General features: G+C 53.1%; 1 protein-coding gene across 1 annotated transcript; it reads right to left on the bottom strand.

Annotated features, from left to right (window-relative positions):
• Positions 1 to 4,669: 4,669 nt before the first annotated feature.
• On the bottom strand, positions 4,670 to 10,625 carry LOC130262140 (endothelin-2-like). The gene is made up of 5 exons (XM_056508966.1): positions 10,423 to 10,625; positions 10,046 to 10,178; positions 8,290 to 8,409; positions 7,341 to 7,445; positions 4,670 to 6,432 (listed from the first exon to the last, which is right to left on the bottom strand). Exons 1-5 carry the CDS (start codon positions 10,478 to 10,480, stop codon positions 6,333 to 6,335), a joined length of 516 nt encoding a protein of 171 aa, XP_056364941.1. The 5' UTR covers positions 10,481 to 10,625; the 3' UTR covers positions 4,670 to 6,332.
• Between the last annotated feature and the right edge of the window lie 14,559 nt (positions 10,626 to 25,184).

The following is a 25,184-nucleotide window of genomic DNA, read 5'->3' as shown; positions in this document are numbered from 1 at the left end:
ACCTGAGGCTCCGCCAGGGAAGTCGGCTCTGCGGAGGAAACAACCCTGGCAAAAGTCACCAAATCATTGTTCTGGCACCTTCTGTGTCATGGACAAGCACATGAATCTGCACTTGTTTATCTGGAGGCACCAGGGCAGGATTTCACTGGGCTGATTTGTCTGCTGGACCTGCTGCTCTCAGTGGCAGCACTTAGCCCCAAAAAACAAAACCAGGAAGAGACTAAGTGTTCCCACACAACTTCCAGCACAATCAGCAGCCCTCCTCGAAAGCGCCTTTGAAACAAGAAATGCGAGAGGGAAAAAACAATTAACACCAGGGACTTTACTGGGGAAAAAAAAAAAAAAAAAAAAAAAGACAATTCTTCCATTAATCAGAGCCTTATCAGCAGCAAGGTGATATAAAGCCAGGGTTTAATTGGAGCTGAGCAATGTGTTTGTGCTGCTGTGGAGAGCTTGTCTGTGTGAGCAGGAATGTGGCCTGCATCCTGTTTTCCCTGCTGCTGGGGGAGGAATCCGCTGCGCTCCTTGAGAGGCTGCGGCGTGTTTGCCACCAGCTCCACGCTGGGTTCCTGCTCCTCGGTGTCCTTTGTGCTCCCAGAGCACACAGGGATGTTTGGGAGGAAGGCAGCACCGTCCTTCCAGCGGGAGCAGCAGGTGCTGCTCGCTGTCCCTTTGTGCTCCATCCAGCTGCCCCGGGCACAGCGGGACAATTCCCCTCCTGGGACATTCCAGAGTCCAGGGTGGTTTCCTCTGTTGTTCACCTGTGCCTTTGCAAAGGGCAGCACGGACAGGACCTGGCTTCTGGAGGGGGTTTTGCTCCGTCCTGGGGGTGCCCAGAGCCCCCAGCTCCCAGGAAAACCAAGACAAGGCATCAGGCAGGGAAAGATCCTCCAGCCCCTCTGCTCCTCCACCTGTGAGTGACCTTTGAAGGGTGTTGGGCACTGCCTTCCATGGCAAACACTCGGGGATGGGCTTCAACCTCTGCCAGCCCTCAGATCCACCCCAGTGCCTGGAAGGGTCTCCCTGGGTGATCCTGGCTTTCCCCTCTTTCTGCTTCCTGTCACCAATCCCTTTTTAGCACAGGGAGCCTTCACCCTGCTGTCTTTAACACCAGGATAACTAAAACTTATAAACCCTTTTCCCAGGCCCCACATCTCATAAAGGGATTGATGCCTCCCTCCTGCATTTTGTCAGATGAACAGCCCCAACCCAAATCCAACACCATTTTCTGCACTAAAACTCCACTTGGCTTGGATGGGGATCTGTCCAAACCCCTCAGGACTGTCCTTGGAGCACAAAAATAAAGTGTGGTTTCCTCAGGCAGGGGTGGCAATGTCACCCAAGAGCAGGCTGGAAGTGTGGCACCAGCACCCAGCAGAGCAGCCCAGCATAATTAAGCAGCATTCTTATTCACGTCATCTCCTGGCTTTGGCATGGCTTTTATTGCAGTCATTACAAAGACAGATATTACTTTTGGATTGACTCACTTGATGGGTTGATCAGCACTTTATTGTAGCCTCCAGTTATAGCACTTTTTATGGCAGCCAGAAGAACTTAACCATTAGCACACTATTAGGAAGAACACTGGCAACTGATTAAGTTGCTGAAGGTCAAAGACATTTTTTTTAATTGCTCCTTGTGTGCTCCCTCCTCCCCCTGCAACGGAGCTGGAGGGAGAACTATTCCCTTTTAACAACAAAGTCACAGGGCAGCACCTCGGATTGGCCACCAAATCCCTGGGGAGAGGCTCATTCCCCACCCCAGATCTTCTCTGAACTGTTAAAATCTCGCTGCTGGAATGAAGGTGTGGAGATTTCCATGGATGAAAAGGAAAAAAAAATCCTCAGGCTGAATTACTGGGTGCCACACACTGCAGAAAATGGGCAAGTGGGGTCAGAATGAAAGGATGTGCCAAGGGGACATCCCTGGCTCTGGAGGGACATGGGAGAGAATTTCCCAGCCTCTGTTGGGACTCACAACTCCCAGTTGGAATTTCCAGCTTTTGTATGGACTCTCACAACTCCCAGTTGGATTTTCCATCCTCTGTTGGGACTCTCACAAATCCCAGTTGTATTTTCCAGCCTCTCTGGGGGCTCTCACAAATCCCAGCTGGTTTTTCCCAGCCTCTCTGGGAGTTCTCTGAATTGTGGCTGCTGCCAGAACAGCCCCACCACAGGCAAGAAGAGATCCCAGGTTCTGGCAAAGTCTCTCATCTCAGCTCTGTCATCCTCCCCCTTGGAACGAAGCCCTTGAGGTGTTTTTCCTGAATTCCTGGGGAAAGATGCTCAGCAGGGTGTTCATGCCCTGTTCTCCAGGCTATTCTTCCATGGTGCTCCAGAGGCACTCAGGAATGACAGGAATGACAATTCCTGAGCCAGTGGCACCTCCCTCCCTGTCCCCAGCACAGAAAGTTTCTCCTGTGGGGTCCAGGATGTGCTTCCCTGGAGCTCATTAACCCAGCACAGCTAATTAATGCAATTTGTGACTGTGTGATCCCTTCATCTGACTGGGACCATTTCAGTTTTCTCCTCCTGCTCCTCTCCCCTCCCTGCCCACCTGAGATGAGAAGCCAAAATCACCAAAAGCCACTTTTGTAAAAAAAAAAAAAAAAAAAAGCAGAAATCTCCACGGTGCTGGTGGCCTGTCAGTCTCATCCCCAGGTCTGGCTGCTCCTTTCAGCTCCATCCTGTTTTATGGCACCACATCTTCTCCCAAGCAGTTCAACAAACATTAAAAGGGAGCAAAGTCCCATCAAAAAAATGTTGCCCATCCTGATGAGAACTGGCCCATGGTGCAGGAGGGAAGTTTGCTCCCTGTGGGCCATTAGGGAAGGGCTTTTTTCCAGGAATTCCTAAAAAATGGGAGAGTCACATGCAGGGCACAAGATGCTCATTTTGATGGGAATTATCAATAGGAAAAAAACTGGATCTTATTAAAAATACCCATCACTTACACTCAGTATTATAGTTACACTGCCTTTGAAAAGTGCCTGATTTCCTGGATTTTCCATTTAAATGAAGTTTCATTATTCTGCTCATTCCTGTTACCTGTGAGAATTTATAAAACACACCTCCTTCAGCTAATCTTTATCAGCCAATTCAATAACCTCAAGAATAAGCACAGTCCTCTCTTATCCCTTCTCACCCTAATTAAGATGCTCTTAAGCATCTTCTTCCCTCGGGTGTTACCTAATTAGGGCTGGTAATTAAAGCTGTGCCCAGAGGCTGGCAGCAGTCCAGGCCCCAGCACAGGCTCCTGCCAGGCTCAGCTTGTCCCTCAGTCCTTGGTGGCACTGAGGGACCCAGCAGGACATCCCAGCAAGGAGCTCTGCTGAGCTTTGGGATCAGGGAACTTTCCAGGGTTTCTTTCTCTGCTTCTCATTGCTGAGCCCAAAGTTTCCCCACTTGAATGTAGGGGAACCACTCTGGAATATTTCCCATTATTCCTATGGCAAAATTTCCTCTGTTAATTGATCTTAAGGCCCCAAAAACTCTCCCCCCTCCCACAATGATTATTTCAGATTTTCCCTCTGTGCTTCAAGACCAGACACTGTGGAAGAGCTGGGGATCACCTCCTGTGATCCCACCTCCCAAAATGTGGTGTTGCCCTGGTGCCAGGGCCCTCTGAGCATCCCAAACAGGGACATTTTCCCTCTGAGACCAAGGTCTAACCAAGGGTCCTTTGGAACTTCAGGAAGACAAATAAAAACCCAGGGCTGGTTCAGTGGACATTGCAGAGAGTGGGGAAATCTTTCCTGGGAAATGCATGAAATCCTCATTTCCCTCACTCCCACCACTGCAATGAGCCCCAGCAGGACAAATTGGAATTTAACCAAAACAGCCACAAATCCAGGCAGTTCTGGAGTTCTGTTCAGCAGAAGAGGGGAGAATGTACCATGGATATTGTACATGTTACACAGGAAATTCGCTGTGTTTCAAGGTATTTTTCCCCTTTTTACCTGTAATTCCAGGTCCTTTTTATGGTACCTTTACCATTAAAGTCCCAGGGACAAAGATTTATTGTCACAGAAACATCTGACAGACTGATTTTCACACCAAGCCCTGGGGTAGAGGCTTGGCCATGGGAGAGGCAGCTCAGCCAGGAAAATCAGGGAATAGGAAAGTCTGGGATGCCTTCAGCATCTTCACATCATACTTTAGATTATGGCTTTTGAATTTTAATAAAATTAATAATAACAATACAATCCCTTCCCAGATCTAAAGCTCTGTCCCTGCCCTGCTGACCCCACAGCCACAGGGAGTCAACCATGGGCAAACACCACATCCACAACAAGCTGGGCATAACTTCCCACCCCTGCTCCCAGAGAAATCCAGGAAGGAAGAAGGTGTTGAAGTTAAGGAATGTTTAAATCAGCCAGATGGATTCTAGATGGGTTCACTTTGAAGAAATGTGCCCAGGACCATTTCCCATTTCTTTTGCCCATCTGGATTCCTTTCACTTCACCCACCATGACCCAGCCACCAAATAAGGAAGGAAAGTACCACTGACTGTTGTCATTATTTATTACAAATTATATCTTGAAAAATTACTGTCTAAAAAAAAAATCAATAGATTTAAATAAATATACAGATTTCAGGATGCTACATATGGCAGGTGTGCAATGAGTCACTTAAGGATGGGACATTACACACACATGAGATTGACAGAGTACTTTACAGCAGTAGTTTTATTTTAAATTACTCACATTAAACCATGTGCAAAATTTCCTCTGGAACAAACCCTTTCAGGATTTTCTTCTTTTGGTTTTTTAGAGTGACTCCAACCTTCAGAAGGTCAAAGATAAAAACAGATTCTCTGCAGCTTTGGGGACCAAATGATTAATCTGCTGTTTCATTCACAATACAATCAATTGGTCTTATTTTTCCCCTTTCCAGGGCTTAAAGCAAAATCAAGGAATTATTTTTCTTGTCCATCGGGACCATACTTGCAACAGCCACAGATTTTGGTCCACCACCAACTTCAAGCAGCCTTTCCAAAGCTCCTGTGCAATCCTGGCGTGGGCAGCAGAGGGACCCAGGAGTGGAGAGCAGCCCCTGCCCTGCCCAGGGACAGCCCTGGGCTCAGCTCAGCCTGCCCAGCAAACAAAAGTGCATTTTGAAAGCTCTGGAGCCCTTTGCCTCAGGCTTGGATTCTAGGCCCACCCTGAGCTCAGTGTTTTTCCCAAATTTTTCCCTCTCTCCCCTGGGCCAGCAGATCTGGGTTTAAATCTGAGCCAGACAGGTTGAAAGCTCAGACAGGGCTGTACAGAATCACAGGGGCTTGGGTTGGAAGGGACATCAAAGATGATCCAGTTCCACCCCGTGTTCTGACCAGTCCTTCCCTCCACACCATTCCTACCTGGCTGCCCCTCACCTGATGCACTCCCCACCCAGGTTTCCCTTCCCACAGTGACCTGAGTGGTCACTTACTGTCCAGAGCCCGACTCAGAGCTGACCTAAGCCAGGCTTTGTGTGCCCTCTCTGCCCCAGCCCTTCCCTCCAGGCAGAGCTGGGAGGAAGATGGATTATTCAGGAGCTGGCAATCCTCACTAAGGGTCGGTCCAGGGAGATGAGATGGGGGCACTGGCCCAGAGCAGGGCTCTGCTCACCCTCCCCTGGCTATGGGGGCTCCTGCACAAACCCAGCCCCACAGCAGCCACAGCTGGGTTGGTGCCATCCCTGGGGTAACTGATCCTGCACCTCTGCTACAGCCATTCCCAAGTGGGAATCCACTCCAGTGACTGCTCAGCCAGTGAGAGCCCCTGCCTGCTCAGCTGGCTCCTGCCGAGATGAAATAAACTTTCCATACAAACTGGGAGCTGTTCCACCCCGGGAGCCTCGCTCAGAGGCACTGACTGATGAGAGAAAATAGTGCAAAGGTGGGTTTGGGCTGGAGGCAGCTCATCCCTGAGCAGTGAGCAGCCAAACCCTCTGAGTGGGGCCAGGCTGAGGTCGAGGCAGAGCAGCCAGGCCAGCGAGGGGCTCGGTGCTGCCCAGTCCAGCACTGCCCAGAGCCCTGGCTGTGATTCACCCACCACGCGTGGGCTGAGCCCTGCCGAGGGCTCCGGGGCAGAGTCCAGCTGCTGCTGCTCCAGCACGACCCTTGCCTGATCCAGAAAGGCACAATTCAGCTCCAGGACGCTCCTCTGACAGTGTGGAGAGACAGTTTTTCCCTTTACAGCAGTCCCTCGAGTGCTGGTTCATGCAGCAGGAACACGGAGACTTCCACTTCCTCCCCTTCCACTCACGGCCTTCCCTTCAGCTCTAAAACCGGAGCTGGTGGCACCCACAGGACTCCAAATTCTTCTGGTGAACTTGGCGTGCACCTGTCTCTTATCTCTTCTTCTTCCAGATGTTTTTCTCCCAAGGCAGAGCTGGTGGCTGTGCATCCCTCCGGGAGCGCTGCTGGCGCGGGCTGGACACCCTGAGCTCCCTGGGGACACAAGGGACACAGAGGTCACTCTCCAGCCCATCTGCACCCTGATCAGTACCCCACAGCACGACATTTATCAACCCCTCAGCACAGCTTCTGGGAGGCAGGAGATGGGGGAAGGAAGAGCAGGAATTGCTGTGCATTAAGCCACAGTCGAGCTCCACCAAGCCCAATGAGGTGGAAGGGGATTCAAGGATGGCCCAAAGTGCTGCTTCCCCAAATCTGCCTTTCAGAAAGTGCCCCCATTGCCTCTGATTTAATTGCCACCAATTCATTAATTTGCCACGTCCCTTTAGCTCAGTTACACTCCTGGAGTTGTTGTTGGAATGTGTGAAAAGTGGGGATTAAAAGGCAGCATGTTGCACTGAAGATTTTCATACAGATTCACCACCTTCCATTGACAATTCCAGTCTATATTTTTGGGACTCTTTGCCTTTTGAGACTGATGTGCCTTTACAATAAAAAACTTTATAGCACTAACGACTGCTCAGCTCTTTTGAAGGTTTAAACCCACAACAATCCTGACAGTTTCTCCCCACAATTCCCTGATGTGTGGTTAGAAAAGCTCTGTCCTCTGGTCCAAAGCTGCTGCCCAATAAGTTATCTTCCTGCACGATGCCATCCCCACTCCTTCTGTCCATCACTCATCTGCCTGTCCCACATCAGAGCAACTCCCCACTCCAATAAAGAATTACATTTTGCTCTGGTTTGGGAAGGGCAGAAGCAGCCCTGGCTCCCTCTGATGAGCCTCCAGTGCCACAGAGCAAGGAACAGCCAATCTCCTCACTGAAAGGAGGCAGGCAGGTGGCAGAGGGTCACATCGAGTGCTCACCGCAGCCTGGGGCCACAATCACACATTTTCAAGTGCTGGTAAGGAATGTTCAGAGTGGGTTTAGTGCCCTGCTCACCTGAGAGCTCTCAGCAGCCCATGGTGGGGAGGCCTGGTGGCACTGCTCTGCAGAGACCTCGCTGATGCTGCAGAGCTCATGGGGAGCTTCAGACCCTGGAGGTACCTGAAGAGCAAGAGGAGAAGCCTGAGCCACCCAGAGCCAGGCTGTGGGGAGCTCGGGGGGAGCCTGGCCGGGTGACAGACAGCTGAATGCACGGCTTTGAAGGGTTAATTGCAGCTTTTTGGGAGCTATTCACGGCTTACTTCACCGCTATTCCCTCGTGCCAGAGCGCCTCTATTCACAGGCACATTTAATGATTGGGGACTGTAACTATTGCCTGGATGTGGAATTAATGACAGATATCCACAGCGAATTCACTCCACCTCCCTTCAGCAGCGCTGCTGAAGCGGAACTGAGACCCCACATGCACCAGGAACAGAGGTGAGCACAGCACATTTGGCTGCTGAGCTCTGCTCCCCTCTGAGCCGTGCAGGGGACACTGGTGTCCCAAACTCGATACCCCCACTTGTCCCCACTCCCAGGGTGCTGCCAGCTTTCCTTTCTGAGCAGGGATACTGATGTCCCAAAGCTCCACAGCCCCACTTGTCTCCAGTTCCAGGGTGCTGCCAGCTTTCCTTTCTGAGCAGAGACACTGATGTCCCAAAGCTCCACATCCCACTTGTCCCCACTCCAGGGTGCTGCCAGCTCACCCAGGGCATCCCCAGGCTCCTGGCAGCACAGCAGCAGGGATGGAGGTGACATTGCTGCCTCTCAGCTGCTGAAGGGACCCTTGTTCACCCAAACCACCCGGTGACACTGCCAGGGCTCCAGGGAGGGGAGAAAAAAGCCACCAGACAAATCCCAGCTGCTGGCAAGGAGCCGTCCCCACGGAGCTGTGCAGGCACAGCAGCTCCTGAGCCCCGCCTGTCCCTCACCCTGGCACCCCCAGGACGTGCCCAGCGCTTACCCAGGCCTGCCCTGGCAGAAGGTGGCACAGATGCTGTCCCTGGAGTGCGAGCACTCGCACCTGCCCGCCGACCTCTTGCGCCGCCTTGGCGGGCTGCCCAAGCCGTAGGGAGCGGTGTGCCTGGGAAAAACAAAGGAACTCAGCTATGCCACCGGCTTTTTATTGGCCAACAGGTTTATAACAGGGTGCTGGGAGGCAGCCAAGCCACTGCCAGCATAATAAAAGACTCATCTATAAGACATAAGGTGAAAAGGTCACTGATAGGTCTGAGCTCCTCTCCCACCTCCTGCTTCCCCACCCCTCCCTGCCGGGAGAGCTGGCTGGGAAGGGGAGTTTTGTGTCCTTGCCGCAGCCCAGGTGCCCGTGCAAGGGTTGTCACCTGGGCTGGCCGAGCTGGCGGCTCCCAAGGGTGGCCCAGCCCGGCAGCCCCAGCACAGCTGAGGTGTCAGCGCTCTCCTTCCCTGCAGCTTCAACACACAGGACACGGCACAGCCCGAGATGTCTCGGGGCCAGAGCAGGTTCTGGTGCCCACAGCCTGCCCCCAGAACGGCGAGCTCCCTCTCGCTCCATCTCTGATGGCAATCTGCTCTCCCAGAGGCTGCAGGATTGGCAGGCAGGGACTGCAGCTATTCCCCGAGCAAGCAGCGAGTTGTAAATGCATGTCAGCGAGCGCGATTATAACCACACCTGAGCGCGTGTGCTGCGCTCCAGTGCGATGGCCATTGGTCTGACAGCGCAGGTAAAGCTGCTCCGGCATTCCTGAGGGCAGGGCTTGGCAGGCGCGGCCGCAGTGCCAGCCCACCACTGCCTCATTAACAACACGGGCAGGCAGCAGCCAGGTTACAGCGTGCGAGGCGGAGAGGAACTTTCCTGACTTGCAGCCGCAACATCCCGGTGCTGCCGAGGTGCAAACCTCAGGAAAAGCCGAGCCCGGGAGGAAGCAGCAGCCTGTGCTTTCAGCCCGAGCCCCGGGGCTTGGACAAACACCTGAGCAGCAGCCGCAGCACAGCCTGTCCCCTCCTGGGCTGAGCGCGCACCTTGGAGCAGGTGCTGCCAGAGCCGCGGAGCTGCGGGGCCCTTTCCCAGGTACCTGCAGCAGGTACAGCCCCTGCCCATCAGCAGAGCCCTTTTCCAGCCTCCTGCACAGCGGGTACAGCCCCTGCCCATCAGCAGAGCCCTTTTCCAGCCTCCTGCACAGCGGGTACAGCCCCTGCCCATCAGCAGAGCCCTTTTCCAGCCCCCTGCACAGCAGGTACGGCCCCTGCCCATCAGCAGAGCCCTTTTCCAGGTACCTGCAGCAGGTACAGCCCCTGCCCATCAGCAGAGCCCTTTTCCAGGTACCTGCAGCATGTACAGCCCCTGCCCATCAGCAGAGCCCTTTTCCAGCCCCCTGCACAGCGGGTACAGCCCCTGCCCATCAGCAGAGCCCTTTTCCAGCCCCCTGCACAGCGGGTACAGCCCCTGCCCATCAGCAGAGCCCTTTTCCAGCCCCCTGCACAGCGGGTACGGCCCCTGCCCATCAGCAGAGCCCTTTCCCAGGTACCTGCACAGCGGGTACGGCCCCTGCCCATCAGCAGAGCCCTTTTCCAGCCCCCTGCACAGCGGGTACGGCCCCTGCCCATCAGCAGAGCCCTTTTCCAGCCCCCTGCACAGCGGGTACGGCCCCTGCCCATCAGCAGAGCCCTTTTCCAGCCCCCTGCACAGCAGGTACGGCCCCTGCCCATCAGCAGAGCCCGAGCGCCGCGCTCCTGCTCACCCAGGTGTGTTGACCCAGATGATGTCCAGGTGACAGAAGTAGATGCATTCCTTATCCAGCCAGCTGTTGCAGGAACATCGCTTGCTCCTCGGCGGCGCGGCCAGGTGCGACTCGGCCGGGGGCTGGCCCAGACCTGCAGCAGCACAAGGAGGGAGCGGGGGATGAGCGGCCCGTCCGTGTGTCCCCTCCGAGGGTCGCGGGATGTCCCCGATGAGGATGCGGCTCCTCCGGGGGCTGCCCGGAGCGAGGGTCCCGCACGGCGCCCGCAGCCTCCGGGCACCCCCGGACCCCTCCCCGCGCCGAGGGGGCGCAGGGGGTCCCCCCCTCCCGTGCGGGCACCCCCGGGGCACCGATCCCCGCTGCAGCCCGGGGCTCACCGGCTTCCAGCAGGGCGCAGAGGGCGAGCGCCAGCAGCACGCCGGGGTGGCTGCCCATGACCGCGGCTCCGCGCTGCCGGCTCTGGGGCTTCTCCGAGGTTTTTCCTCCTTCTCCTCCCGTCCCGGCTCTTCCCGCGGAGTCGCCGCGCTGTGTCTAGAGTCGGTAGGAGCCCGGCAGGTGTTTTATAGCCCCGGCCCGGCGCGTCACCGCTCCGCCCCCGGGGAACGCCGGGCTCGCTGGGGCGGCGCGGACCCCCCGCTCCTCCCCCGGGACTCCGCGGGCTCCTCCGCACGGGGAGAAGGTGTGGGAGTGGGAAAGGTGTCCGGGATCGGGGTGCGGAGTGAGCCCCGAGCATCCCGCGGGCGGGGATGCGGGTGAAGGCAGCGGGCACAGCGGGGTCCGCAGGCAGCGTCCCCCTGGGAGCCCCCCGCTCCTCCCCCGGCCCCGGGGGTGCTTTAAACTGCACAGACTGAATTCAAGCATTCACAGAATCCAAGATCAAAGTCAAGTTTTCAGTTGAAATGTCTTAATTTGACTTAGTTAATTTTAATAAAAATGTAAATTGATAAACTCACTTGAAATTGCTGCTCAGCTCGTGCAGTGACAGTCTCAGCTTTCTCTGTCCCCTCTATTTTTTTCCTTTAAATCAACTTTAAGACTTTTGCTACGTTGAGCAATTAAAATTTCCTGCAATAAATCTGCCCGAGCACTGTCTAATTTCGCTTCAGCATTCATGTGGTGCATTTGACATTATCTACACTTTTTCAGGATGGGAATCATGTGAAGCACAGTCACCTCCTGGCATGCACGAGGAGGAGTCAAAGCCCTCCACCTTGCCCGTGGTGTGTCAGGCAGGAGCAGGAAATTCCTGCGGGGAAGTGGTGGGTCCTGAGCATGCCAGGGATGGATCACAGCTTCCAGGCACCCTGAATTCCTTGGGACCACCGATCCAGCTTGGAGTGACAGCTCCAGACATGACAAATTTTGGGCAAATCCTGCGAGGGGTTTAGAAAAGCGAAATCACCATGTTGGTCTTTTGCAAGAGATTCTCAAAAGCTTCTTGGGAAAGGGAGTGTATTTTATTTGTTTACTAAGAGCAGTTCAGCTTTTTATGGCCCTGTTGTCATGGGCAGATGCAAGGTGGTGGCAATTACAGTCACAGTGAGGTCTCATGCACAGGGACACGTGCGTGCAGGAAAGGAAAGGGAAATAAGGAAAAGTGCAGGGAGGGAGAGTGAGGAAAAACGGCTCCTGAGCCAGAGCTGCTGCTCACAGCAGCCCATGGAAGTAAAACAGGTGATGTCTGCAGTCCTGCAGGCAAAGTCTGGAGGATTTGGCATTTCTTTGGTGCAAGCAGCAGTGGGAATTCTTCTCTGTGCTCATGCAAAATGCACACGGGGGGTGTGTGCAGGGAAAAAACAGTGGGAGCAAAGAAACTGCACAGGAGAGCACAGAGATTTGCAGAGGGCATGAAGTGAGGGCCAGAGCAGATGAAAAATGTATGTACGGGCATGCCGTGAACATAACAGAGTAGAGGATGTGTCAGGCAGAGAAAATCAGGAAGAGTGCAAATGATAAATTAATAAGAAAATCAAGCCAGAGCTCATAAAACAAAGCAAACAGAGGGAAGTGTTTAACCTCTGTACCAATGCAACAATTATTCTTAAGAAAACAGGGAAACACAAAAGCAGCATTACCTGGTACTGCCCATGCTCCAGCTGTGCCAAGTTTCAGCGTTATGTCAGAGCTGTGTGTGACATTCCAGATGCCAGCCCAGTGATACAATAAATCTGCCTTGGCTCCCGTTCCTGCGCTCCTCATCCTGGTCACTGCGGGCTGAAAGACGATCCCCTGGACGTGGGGAAGGCAACGCAGCCGTGTTTGCTCACCCCGAGGGAAGGCTGGCGAGCGAATGACATCATTTTATACAAAAAAGGGCGCTCTCTTTCCAGGGGTGCTGCCGGCGAGGCGCTGCCGCTCCGCGGGGTTGGTTTGCTGAAGGGATCAGCCCTGTCACCTCGTGCCCCAGGCAAGGAACAACAATCTCAAGCTAACCCCGGGATTTGGGCATCTGGGTTCAAGGAATTTCCTCCACCTTTTGTTGCCACCCAGCTCACATTTCCAAGGAGCACTCGGAGCTCCACGTACCTGGCTGCAACCCGTGTGTGGCTGGAAGTGCCCAGATGTCTGCTGCTCTCTGCCATGCCAGGTGAAAAAACATCTTCACAAACCAGGCTTTTCACCCAAAGATATCTTAATTCATGTCCCAAAAATCCCCCCAGACTGAAAATGGAGCGAATGTTACACCCTCGTGCTCATCCTGCAGAATGAGAGTCTGAATTCCTTTTATTCTCCAGGTAGAGCTCTCCTGTGCTGAGCAGCACACCTTGGGATGTTTGGCACCAGAGCTTCAAAGATCCCAAAGGACGTGGGACTAGGGATGAATGCCACAGTTTCTTGCAGGGATGCTGGAACCCTGCAGAGACAAGGTGGGGTTGGCACTGAGCTGGCTTTGAACTGACCCAGCTCTGAGAGCTTTGTCCAGAGCTAAGTGGAAAAACAATACATTAAAAAGTGGTTTTGTCCTTAGGGCTGGTGAGGGAGGATGCCCAGACACAAGGTGAAGCAGCTGCTTCAGCACCAAACACATCCCCACAAAGACTCAATGACACCTTGGAGATTTTTTCCAACCTTAGTGATCCCATGGCTCAGTGATTATTCTGGTGGCTGTGGTAGTTCCAGGAGCACCTGCTTGGTTTAGGCTGAACCACAGAATCTCCTGAGCTCAAGGGACCCACCGGGATCATCCAGTCCAACCCCGCTGACAACCTTCAAGGATGAATTCTGTTTGGAGTCCAAGGAGATAAAACTCAGCCAGTGCTGGGTGGCCCCAGGAGCTGCTGCTGTAGCCCTGCCCTGAGACAGGGTCCCAGTGGCTGCAGGGTGCCAGGGCAGGGCTGGGGACAGGAGATGGGGCAGCTGAGAGCTCTGGGGCAGTGCCCCAGCTCGAGGGGTGCAGGGCAGGGAGAGGGGGCTGAGATGGGCTCTGAGCTGGGAGCCAGGCTGCACAGTGAACAGCAGAGCTGTGGGAGCTGGGCCTGAGCACTGCCAGCACAGCAGGGACAGCAGGACAGAGTGACAGAACCACAGGACACCCTGAGCTGGGAGGGACCCACCAGGATGATCAATCCCAAATCCAAACTGCCCAGACCCCCAGCAATCCCCCTGCCCATCCCTGGAGCTCTGGCAGTGCCCATTCCCTGGGGAGCCTGGGCAGTGCCAGCACCTCTGGGGGAGGGAAGAACCTTTTCCTGAGCTCCAGCCTGAGCTGCCCTGGCCCAGCTCCAGCCCTTCCCTGGGTCTGTCCCTGTCCCAGGGAGCAGAGATCAGAGCTGCAGATCCCTGAGCTCTGCCCTCAGTGTGCTCTGCCCCAGCTGCACACACCGACTGCCCTCAGCTGCTCCTCCAGACCCCTCCTGACCCTTCTCCATCTTTGGACACCCTCAAACACCTTGAGATCTCATATTTGGTGCCACAACCCCACAGATATTCCATTCCTTCAGGCTGTGGCCGGGAGGATCAGCCCACACTGGGAGCTGTGGCTCTCCTTGACCTCCAGAGCACGGAAAACCTGCCCAGCTCCTGCCACTGTCCCCGCTGTTCCCCTGATAAGCATCAGGAGCCAGCTTCCCAAGGCCAAGCCTCCTGGCACTATCACCACGCTAAAATCACAAAGAAAAACAGCAGTGCTGGAGGAGGGCTGGGCCTGCTGCACAAACACAGCTCCCAGAGAAGGAACAAAGGCGTGCACGGGGTCCTCAACGCCAAAGATGGGCTCTGCCTCCTGCAGTTATTTTTTCCCTTTTGTTTCTGACTGCGGGAGTACATTGTTCATGTCACTGTGAGGAGTTCCAGGCAGACATGACGAAAGGGACAAAACAGCCCAAGACAGGAGACATCCCGTGCAGCCCTCACGAGCGGCACTGTTTGGAAACAAGGAGTGAGCAAACAGGAAAGGCCTTTAACCATTGAGCAGTCAGGATCCCAGCGTGCTCTTGGCACCAGCAGGAACAATGGGGTGATGTCACGAGCCAGAATTCCCCGTGGTGGATGGCAGCCCAGCAAATAATCATAATTCTTGTCCCGGGACATGAGCAACATTTTTCCACTGTTGGTCATCCCCCACGGAGCCGCTGTGAGGAAGTGTAGGAAAGAGACATTGTCAAGTGAGGCTTCCTTTGGGATTTTTGCTGCCCCCCCCTGCCCTCCCCAGCTCAGCACATCAGCTGTAATAAATCCCAGCTTTCTGCTGATGGGTAGGATCTCAGTGAGGTGCAGGGAGGCTGGAGGAGATTTTCACACAGTGGAAAAGGGTGAGCACCACGGTCTGGATACTTGGAAGGCAAAGGGGCAGAGTTTCCTCAGCTCTGTGGGGCTTTGAGCTGACACAGAGTGAAGCTGGAGCATTGCCCATGGGATTCCAAAGGTGCTGAGGGTGGCCAGGGGCTCAGGAGGGAGTCCTGCACAAACAGTGGTGGCTGGGGAATTTCAACAAAATTTTTCCAATAATTTCAACATTTTTTCAACAAATTATTATTTTTAGGGCTATGAAACTACATGAACAATACAAAGGCATCTTCCAGATCCCAGTTTCTCCTTATTTTGGCTGAAGTCAGCTCTGTGGAGAATATCCTGAAGTTCATTTGCAGCATCCAGGCCTCTCCTGAGGCAGCTCTTGAATTCCCTTTTGGCTCCTTTCTGTTGATGGGGACTGGTGCCATGGAGGGACTGAGCAGCTCTCAGGGCTTGGGGTGGCTTTGTTCTTAGGCTGTTACTGAAAATCCAGACTCACCTCTCCAAGATTTGCTCTACAAGTTCCCAGTTGGTTCCCTGCAGCCACCCCAGCTCTGGGCTGCCCCTCTGTGCTCTCCCAAGGGAGGTGACACTTCTTGCTGGAGCTGAATGTGGGATTTCATCAGCAAAAAGGAACTCAGTGAGTCCCAGCCAGCCCTGAAATGCACCCTGAAGAGAGAAACACCAAGCCATGAATGTGTGCGTGGTTTGCTGGTAACTAATTTTTTCTGCTCTGTTTGTGGTCTGTCTGAACACACCCCCAGGGCCTGTTTTCTGTGGTCACAGGGGGGATCTTCATGTTTCCTCCATCCTGAGGCTCCCAGGGAAGCCCAGAGTCCCTCTCAGAGGTGGGCAGAGGCAGCCTGGCCCCAGGGATGGATTATCCAGTTCTGACATTCAGGGATGGATTATCTAATTCTGATATCCAGGGATGGGTTATCCACTTCTGATATTCAGGGATGGATTATCCAGTTCTGATATCCAGGGATGGATTATCCAGTTCTGTTTCCAGGGATAGATTATTCAATTCCCTTCTGCAGGCATGGATTATCCAGTGCTCCTCTCCAGGGATGGATTATTCAGTTCTGTTCTGCAGGGATGAATTAACCATTTCCCTTCTGCAGGGATGGATTATCCAGTTATGATATCCAGGGATGGATTATCCAGTTCTGCTCTGCAGGGATGAATTATCCAGTTCTGATATCTAGAGATGGATTATCCAGTTCTGTTTCCATGGATGGATTATCCAGTTCTGATATCTAGAGATGGATTATCCAGTTCTGTTTCCATGGATGGATTATCCAGTTCTGCTCTCTAGGGATGGATTATCCAGTGCTCTTCTCCAGGGCTGGATTATCCAGTTCTGACATCCAGGGCTGGATTATCCAGTTCTGCTCTTCAGGCAGAAGACACAAAGCCAGAGGTGCTGTCCTGAAGGACCTGGTGACACTTTCCTGCCCAGGAATTTGAATTCCAGTGACTGCCAGTGGCTGTGGGACAGCAAGGTGGAATGACAGGAATGGATGCAAATCCTGATCCTTTCTGCAGGGTTTGTCCTTTGGCTGGGGCTCTCAGAAGCCACTGATCAGGGCATGTTTGGTGTTCCTGGGGTTCTGGCTCTGATGGGATGCCCTGGGATGTCTGTCAGGCAGGGGACTCCAGAGAGGTGTGATCTGAGGGGTCTCAGAGGGAGAAAACAAAGTGAATGTCTGTGAGCCCTGTGAAATGTCCTGAGCTGTCTGTACATCTGAGGTGATCCTGACCCTGGTACACAAATGTACACAAATTCATTAAATTCACACAAAGTGAGCAGGCTTTGAGTCAGATACAAGTGGGGAGAGGCAAGATGTGGATGTGCCTCTGGGACACAAGGCTGAATGAAATCCAGGGAGGCACTGGATAAACTGGGGATATTGGGAATGTATGATCAGCACATTCAGCTTCATGCAGAGCTCTCCTTTTCCATTAGACCTGGATAAACCCTTCAGGGGCAGCCAAACCTGGCCTCTTATGGCACTGATGGCACTACCTTCTGCTGGTGACTGTCACAGACCTGGTCTGGCTTTTCAGTTCCTTTAAAACCATAATAAATGTGCTCCTGATGACACCTTCCATTCTGCTCTGGGAGTTCTTGAAAAGAGAAACACTGGAAAAAAAAAATTCAGCTCTCCCACATCAAGAAATCTACTGAGGAATTTTGAAAATGTCAGGGCTCCAAAGGTTCCTAACTCCTGCTCCTTTCCTCACCACCTGGGAAAATGAGCATGCTTCACCCTTTCTCTGTGGATAGAAAAGGGAATATTTGCAGTTAAGAAAGGGATTTTTAATAAAGTGAATGACAATTACAGCCAGCCCCGTGTGCCTGCCTGATCACACATTTTTGTGCCCAAAAGGCAAGAAAAGCAAAGTGCAGAGTGTGTTTAAACAACCCCTTGGAGACATTCCTTGTGTGTTGAGTGTTCATTGGAACACCTTAACAGGGATGTCTGCCCTGACTCCACCCTGATGGCTGAACCCCTTCAGCTTTCCAGCACGATGAGTGACCTGGAATTTATAATTACAATAGGTGTCATGCAATTAATCACCACCTGGGAGCTGTCTCAGTGCTCTGTGGGCCCCAGCCTCTGCAGCAAGTGCAGGAGAGCAGCTTGTGCAACAGGGCTGCTTCCAGCTGGGACAAGCCTGGTGGGGCTCCTGCCACCTGCACAGGCACAAATCCCCCTTCTCGAGGAGCTCCAGGCTCAGGCACAGCAATGGGAGCCAGGTCAGATACCAGCACACAAAGTGACTTCAAGCAATCAGTTTGGAAGTGTTCAGCAGTTAAATCCATTCCTGACTTCTTCTAGGTTATATTTTTCTAAGGGAGATGTGTGGGCTGAATTGGGCTAAGGGAGCTGCAAAAATCAGTCAGGGACAGAAATTCATGCAGAGAACAAGGCAGAAGTTAAAGAAAGAATTCCCAGAATGGTTTGAGTGGGAAGGGATCCTAAATCTCATGGGCAGGGACACCTCCCACTGTCCCAGCTGCTCCCAGTGTCCAGCCTAGCCTTGGGCACTGCCAGGGATCCAGGGGCAGCCACAGCTGCTCTGGCAATTCCATCCCAGCCCTGCCCACCCTCCCAGAGAACAATTCCTGTCCAGGATCCCCCCAGCCCTGCCCTCTGGCAGTGGGAGCCATTCCCTGTGTCCTGTCCCTCCGTCCTTGTCCCCAGTCCCTCTGAGCTCTCCTGGAGCCCCTTCAGGCCCTGCCAGGGGCTCTGAGCTCTGCCTGGAGCTTCTCCTCTCCAGGTGTCACCCCAGCTCTCCCAGCCTGGCTCAGCCCTGCAGCAGCTCCCTGGGTTCCTCTGGGCTCTCTCCAGCAGCTCCAGGTGTTGCTGCTATTGGAATTCTGATCTCTGCAGGTGAAGAAGCACCTGAGAGGAGCAGAAAGGGAGAATCCTCTCCCTCCATCTGTGCTCAGGATTCCTTTGAGGCAGCCCAGGACATGGGGGTGGTTTTGGAGCTGCAGACCTTCACTGCTGAGCTTTCAACCCCTAAAAAATCCCCAATTCCTTCCCCCAGTGCTGGTTTGGATCCATTCCCCCACCCCTGCTCACCCTTGGGATTCCCCAGGTGCAGGACCTTGCACTTGGCCTTTGTGAACCCCACGAGGTTCTCCCAGGCCCCCTCCCCATCCTGCCAAAGTCCCTCTGGTGGTGACATAAAGCTCAGAAAAAAAGCAAGGAAAACAAACAAAATGCAAGTGTCTGCCCTTTACACCTCAGCACTTTAATAGGGGGTTAATTATTAATTATTGATATGGTTTATTGGTGCATTGTGGCATTGATTGTGCCGCCTGCAGGACGGATCCCATTGTTCTGAACAATGTGCAGACCCATGGAAGCACCCAGAGGGGTTATAAAGATTTTCCAGAAAAAGTGCTGATGCTGAAATACTGAAAATCATAAACACTCTCACTTTTCCCCCTAAATTAGGGGTAGAGAAGAAATTAACCCCTGAGTTTTTGATTTTTTTTATTACCTTCACTAAATTTATTCCAGCTCTCAGTCTTGCAATTTGTTGCACAAAACAATTAAATTTAATTTTCTTTACGCAAGGACTCAAAATTGTAGTGGGAAAAAAAATTTCCTCCTGTCAAAATACCACATTTTAACCAGATTTGCAACTTTCCAAAACATCTTGTTTTTAAAAGGAGTGAGAAACTCTCAATTTGGAGAAAAAAAAAAAAAAAAAACTGCAAAAGAAAACTGCAAAAACATCTCCAAGATGGTCATAATTTCCATCCAGCTCTGTTTGGGAGGAGACAAGAGGCTCCAGCCGCAGATCAGTTAGGGAAGGAAACAAGGAAAGTTGTACGAGAAAGTTTAATTAAAGTGGGGGTAATTAGGTGCTGAGGAATCCCGAGGAGGGCTTGGCACAGGATCAGTCTGGGCAGTGTCTTCTCGCTGGATGTCTCTGCCCTTGGCCAGATGGAGCTGTAATTTCGGTTACTCGTTAACCAGTTTGCCATGAAATTCCATTCTTCCAGCCTGCAACTCTGGGGATTTGACTCCAAGTCCAGAGGGATCAAAGCTGAGGGGAGCAACTTGATTTTCTGCTCCGCTGCAAATTCTGTGATTTTCTATTCTGACCTAAAATGATGTAAAATTATTTGAAGTTTCATAGTTAAAAAGAAAATAAGTAAAACATCTCAGAAGTAATTTTATCTCAGGTCACAGGAGTGTGCTATTGTGAGTAAAAATTGCAATTTTTTCATATCTTAAAAAACATTTTAGTGTATTAAAACAAGTGTTGCCGTTTGAAATCTAAATTTAAACCTAACAGTGGCACAGCCCGTTCCAGAGCTGATAGAAGGTGTTGCAAAATCCAAAACAACTGCTGAGGCTGAGTCTGTGACCTCTGCTGCTGCTTTGGTGGTTTCAGAACAATCAGGAGGATTGTTCCGAGAGGATTGTGAAGGATTGGTTTGTAAAGGATGTTTATGAACACTGGCTGTGGTTGTGATTCAGCCCAAGGGGCTGCATTTCAATATTCACTGTCCCAATTTAGGGAAGGGAAGAGAAGAGAGAGAAGAGAAGAGAAGAGAAGAGAAGAGAAGAGAAGAGAAGAGAAGAGAAGAGAAGAGAAGAGAAGAGAAGAGAAGAGAAGAGAAGAGAAGAGAAGAGAAGAGAAGAGAAGAGAAGAGAAGAGAAGAGAAGAGAAGAGAAGAGAAGAGAAGAGAAGAGAAGAGAAGAGAAGAGAAGAGAAGAGAAGAGAAGAGAAGAGAAGAGAAGAGAATCTTGTTTTGTCTCTTCACCCCAGGAATTCCCTGGCTGCTGTGGTGGTCCTGAGCTCTCCAGCCCCAGCTGATGGAGCAGGAGCTGCTGGGCAGGAGCCTGGGGCTGCCCGGGGTGGTTTTGCTCTGAAGGCCATGCTTTATTTATGTCTGACATCCCCTGGGTGCCAGAACCGCCCTCCTTTGTCACTGGAGATAAAGGAAAGCAGGGAGAAAACAAGATGAGAACAGAGGAGGTGAGAGGACTCAGCTCTCTAGGGGCTTTTTACTATTTATATCCTCAGGGATTCCTCAAAATAGCCCTGGCAGGGTGTTTTTCTCTGCCATGAATCACGTGGGGATGCACATTCCTGCTGCTCAGCATTCCCTGCACATCCCATGGTCTCACCTGCTGAGGGACCAGTTCAGCCCTGGGGGAGCTGAAAACCCAAAAATACTCCTGATCACTGGGAAAGACCAAGATTTTTCAATTTTAGGCTTCTTCTGCCAGCATGACAAGATGAAGATGCTTTAGAAATTGGATTTTCAGAGGTGCATTTGTCTCAGGTGGTGAATCCACAGGTCAGGCTCAGAGAAGGCCCAGCCTGAGCGGAGAGCTGCCTAAATCAGTGGGAAATGCAAAGGATGGGTTATGCACCAGGGGAATGTGAACTGGGGATGTTCAACACCAGAAGTGCTCATTAATGCCAGGATAAATAAGGTACTGGAAGAAAGAGCTCTCAAGATCTCTTCTCATTCCACCCATTTACTCCCAAACTTCTATTTCAGCCAGTGTTTAGTTCCTTGTGCAAACTCCAAGGAAAGATACAAAAATTCCACCCCAGAAAATCTCATTTCTCCTTCCCAGGGGGCTCTGGAAGAGGCAGGGCACAAAGCAGGTGAGTAAATTCCCGCCTGGCCTCTCCCCCAGCCCAGGGAAACGCTGTAACCAGCGGCCTTGGAGGCTGCTGCACTCACACACGTCTGAGGGCTCGGCTCTGCCTCTTTTGTGTGGGTTTGGCAAGCCCTGCACATGCCTAACGGGGCAGGTCTTGCCAAAAAGCCAGCGAGGGGCACGCCCGGCGTGAGAGGCTCCGCAGGGCTGGTGCACAGGCAGCTCCCGCGTGCGCAGAGCTCGATCCAGAGCGGATTAAGCGCCCAAGCCTTGCATGAGGCAACCTTGAGAAACCTAAAACCTGAGGTGCCACCTAACACTGGAGGTGCCCTGGCGGTGCTGACATTCCTGCCGTGCCACTGTCACCGGTGCAGGCAGCCACCCTGCCCGCGGTACGTGCACGTCCTCATGGCACTGCCCTCTGTGGCACTGCAGGGCTGTCCCCGAGGGCTGGTGGCACTCTGGGGAGCAGTTCAGCAGCACAGAGTGTTATAAATGAGTTGATGTTGGAGTTATGTGTTAGTGAAGTTATGTATGAATTATTTATTAGTTGTTGGTGTTTGTGTTGTTGTGTGTCCACCCAGTCGACCACAATAACGTTCTGTGTCTCTGTAAATTGTCAATGCTCCTGGCTGTTTGTCCCTCACCCCATCCCAGTACCTGCTCTCACATCCACACCCCTCCACTGCCCCCCAAAATGGCACACAAAAGCGAGTGCTCATGGGATATCATCAGTGATAAAAACCCCAAAAAACAAAGAGCCAGGATAACACCCAAGACTAAAGAATGGTACAGCCAGGTGGGGAAAACAGTGGGGAAGGTGGAATCACCAACCAGAGCCTTTTCACCCTGTCACCATGAGTTCAACAGCACTCAGTTGGCATGACAGCCCAAGACCAAGAGCCATCAAGTACCTTTTTACAGACTTTTATGAGCGTGGAAGCCCCAGCTCTGTCATTTGACAAAGCTGATTTCCTTTTACTTCCTGTTGTCAGTGGGAACAGCAGTGGTGTGCGTGACCCCTGGGTTCCCCGCCCAAACTGACCCTTAATAAAGGCCTTGAAAAGGAGCTGCTCTCCTGGCCCATTTACTCCACAGAGCAGGGACAAACACTGGGAAGGCTGGAGGCAGGGTGGGGGTTGGATGGATCCCCAAAATCTGCCTGCCAGCCTGTGCCCAGCGATAGGGGTGGCACAGACAGATCCCTGCAGGGCTCTCTCCAGCAGAGGGGCTCTCCCCACCTGTGCAGAGGGGTTTATTGTGTGAGACAGCAAAACAGGAGAGAACAAAAGGGGTTTTCATGAGAGGAGTGTGTGAGTGAGTGAGTGAGTGAGTGAGTGAGTGAGTGAGTGAGTGAGTGAGTGTGAGTGTTTGTGCTCCCTGATCTGCAGGGAAGGAAGCAAGAATTGGCTGCCTGAGCTGAAATCCAGCACTGCTGGACACATGGACACTCATCACACACACAAACAATCCCTGGGAAAACTCCTCTGCCTCCAAACCCCGCAGAAATCCCACAGCAGAGGTGGCAGAAAGGATTTGCAGGTGCAGTGCAAGGCTGGGTGGGTGTGTGGCTCCAAACTGCTCCCCACAGGGCTGGAGCAGTCAGAATCACTCTGGTGAGGGGATGTTTGAGCAGCTGCTAAAGATGAAGTCTGGGGAAGGCCTTGCATGATCAGGCTCCAAATTAAAGGTAATTGGGTGTTATCATTCCTTGGAGTTGATTTATGGTGGAAATTCATGGAATCATGGAATGGGTTGGGTTGGAAGGGACATTTAAAGCTCATCCAGTGGCACCCCTGCCATGGCAGGGACACCTCCCACTGTCCCAGGCTGCTCCCAGCCCCAGTGTCCAACCTGGTCTTGGGCACTGCCAGGGATTTCCATCTGGGAATTCCATCCCAGCCCCTGCCCATCCTCACAGAGAAGAATTTCTCCCTGATATTTAATCCCACCCTCTTCACTTCAAAGCCATTTCTCCCATCCTATCGAGGCACATCCTCCCCTTCACAGCCCTACCAGAGGGGAGAGGGCTGAAACTGAAAGCCAAGGGTTGCACAGGAGTGACCTGTGCAGGAAACCTCATTCCCAGTTTCATTGCCCATGAAAGGAAGGAGGGAAAGTTGAGTATTTTTGTTCAGATCCCCGTGGTTTTGGGGCTCTAACCTGTGGAATTCAGAGGCAGCACAGGGAGGTGCAGGCAGCAGCAAATGCCTGCTGTGCTGTGGCTGCCTGGACATGAAGCAGCAGAGCCTGGGCCGGGGATGTCGGAGGGATGAGCTGGGGAGGAGGGAGGATCTGCCCTGGGTTAATGGCATAATGAGAGAGGTGTGAAAATGGCGAGTGCCGGCAGCCCTGCTTTATCTGCCTGGTGACAGATGCCAGCTAAGGAAGGGGTTGTGTGCTGCTCACAGATGATGAAAGCCCAGCCTTGGAGCAGCAGCTCCTGGGGTGACAGTTCGTGGAGAGCTCAATTCCTGCACCTGGAGAATTCCCCACCCAGCCCTGAAACCCCGGGGCACCACGGAGCTGCTCTGGCAGAGCAGGAGCTGCTGCTCCCAGGGTTTGTGTCCCAGGGACTGGAGCAGCAGCCACAGGGGGATTGCTGGGGGTCTGGGCAGGTTTGGATTTGGGGTTGATCATCCTGGTGGGTCCCTCCCAGCTCAGGGTGTCCTGTGGTTCTGTCACTCTGTCCTGCTGTCCCTGCTGTGCTGGCAGTGCTCAGGCCCAGCTCCCACAGCTCTGCTGTTCACTGTGCAGCCTGGCTCCCAGCTCAGAGCCCATCTCAGCCCCTCTCCCTGCCCTGCACCCCTCGGGCTGGGCACTGCCCCAGAGCTCTCAGCTGCCCCATCTCCTGTCCCCAGCCCTGCCCTGGCACCCTGCAGCCACTGGGGCCCTGTCTCAGGGCAGGGCTACAGCAGCAGCTCCTGGGGCCACCCAGCACTGGCTGAGTTTTATCTCCTTGGACTCCAAACAGAATTCATCCTTGAAGGTTTTCAACGGGGTTGGACTGGATGATCCCGGTGGGTCCCTTGAGCTCAGGAGATTCTGTGGTTCAGCCTAAACCAAGCAGGTGCTCCTGGAACTACCACAGCCACCAGAATAATCACTGAGCCATGGGATCACTAAGGTTGGAAAAAATCTCCAAGGTGTCATTGAGTCTTTGTGGGGATGTGTTTGGTGCTGAAGCAGCTGCTTCACCTTGTGTCTGAGCATCCTCCCTCACCAGCCCTAAGGGCAAAACCACTTTTTAATGTATTGTTTTTCCACTTAGCTCTGGACAAAGCTCTCAGAGCTGGGTCAGTTCAAAGCCAGTTCTGTGGCTCTGGATCAGGTTTGCAGCAGCTTTCAGGCCCTCCCAGGTGTTGGTGTCTCCTCACAGGTCTCTGTGGCTGCTGGTGGTGCTGCAGCAGAGCTGGAGCAGCCACAGGCACAGCAGAGCCTCTCCACGGTGATGCTCCCCAGCACGTAGGTGTGAGCAGAGCCATGGGAGCCTTTCACGGCACCACGTTCCTCAGCTGTCAAGAAGCAATCACCTCCATGTGGTCAATCCAAAAAAATAAAAGTATTTTAATCCAGAGATGCTTCGTTTGGCCTTGACATAAAGCGCTGAGAAAGGATAAAAGCTGCTGGGAGGACAGGCCAGATGGGAGGATTATCCGCGGCGCTTTGGGAAAGGCTGGGGCTTTGCAAACACTCCCAGGAGCGAACAAAAGCATCTCTCGCGGTGAGCGCTGTGCCCCGGGCCTCTCCAGCTCCCTGATATGCAAATCCCAGCGCACGGCCGCGCTTGGCACCTCCTCGGCACCAATTTTGGTCACGGCTCCGTGCGTGGCTCGGGGCTGACTCAGCGCTGCGGAATCGCGGGGACGCTTTGTTCTCGCCCAGCCGAAATCCGGACGTGCCGCGCTGACAAAAGCGGTTTTGGCACCGGGGAACGGCGGGGCCGGGGAGCAGGAGGAGCAGAACGGGATCCGAAGGGCGGGCAGGAGGGATGGGAACAACGCGAGGCAGGAATCGGATCCCGCGGTCACCTGTGGGGTGCTGGACTCACCTGTGGGACGTTGTACTCACCTGTGGGATGCTGGACTCACCTGTGGGATGTTGCACTCACCTGTAGGATGTTGTGCTCACCTGTGGAGTTGTATTCACCTTTGGGGTTTTATTCACCTGTGGGGTTTTATTCACCTGTGGGGTGCTTTACTCACCTGTGGGGTGCTTTACTCACCTGTAGGATATTACACTCCCCTGTAGGGATGTTG

This window comes from Oenanthe melanoleuca, chromosome 23 (genome assembly GCF_029582105.1).
Source record: "Oenanthe melanoleuca isolate GR-GAL-2019-014 chromosome 23, OMel1.0, whole genome shotgun sequence".
In the NCBI taxonomy this organism is placed as follows: Eukaryota; Metazoa; Chordata; class Aves; order Passeriformes; family Muscicapidae; genus Oenanthe; species Oenanthe melanoleuca.
The sequence above is the reverse complement of the archived record's forward strand: the minus strand, read 5'-3'. Positions and strand labels throughout refer to the sequence as shown.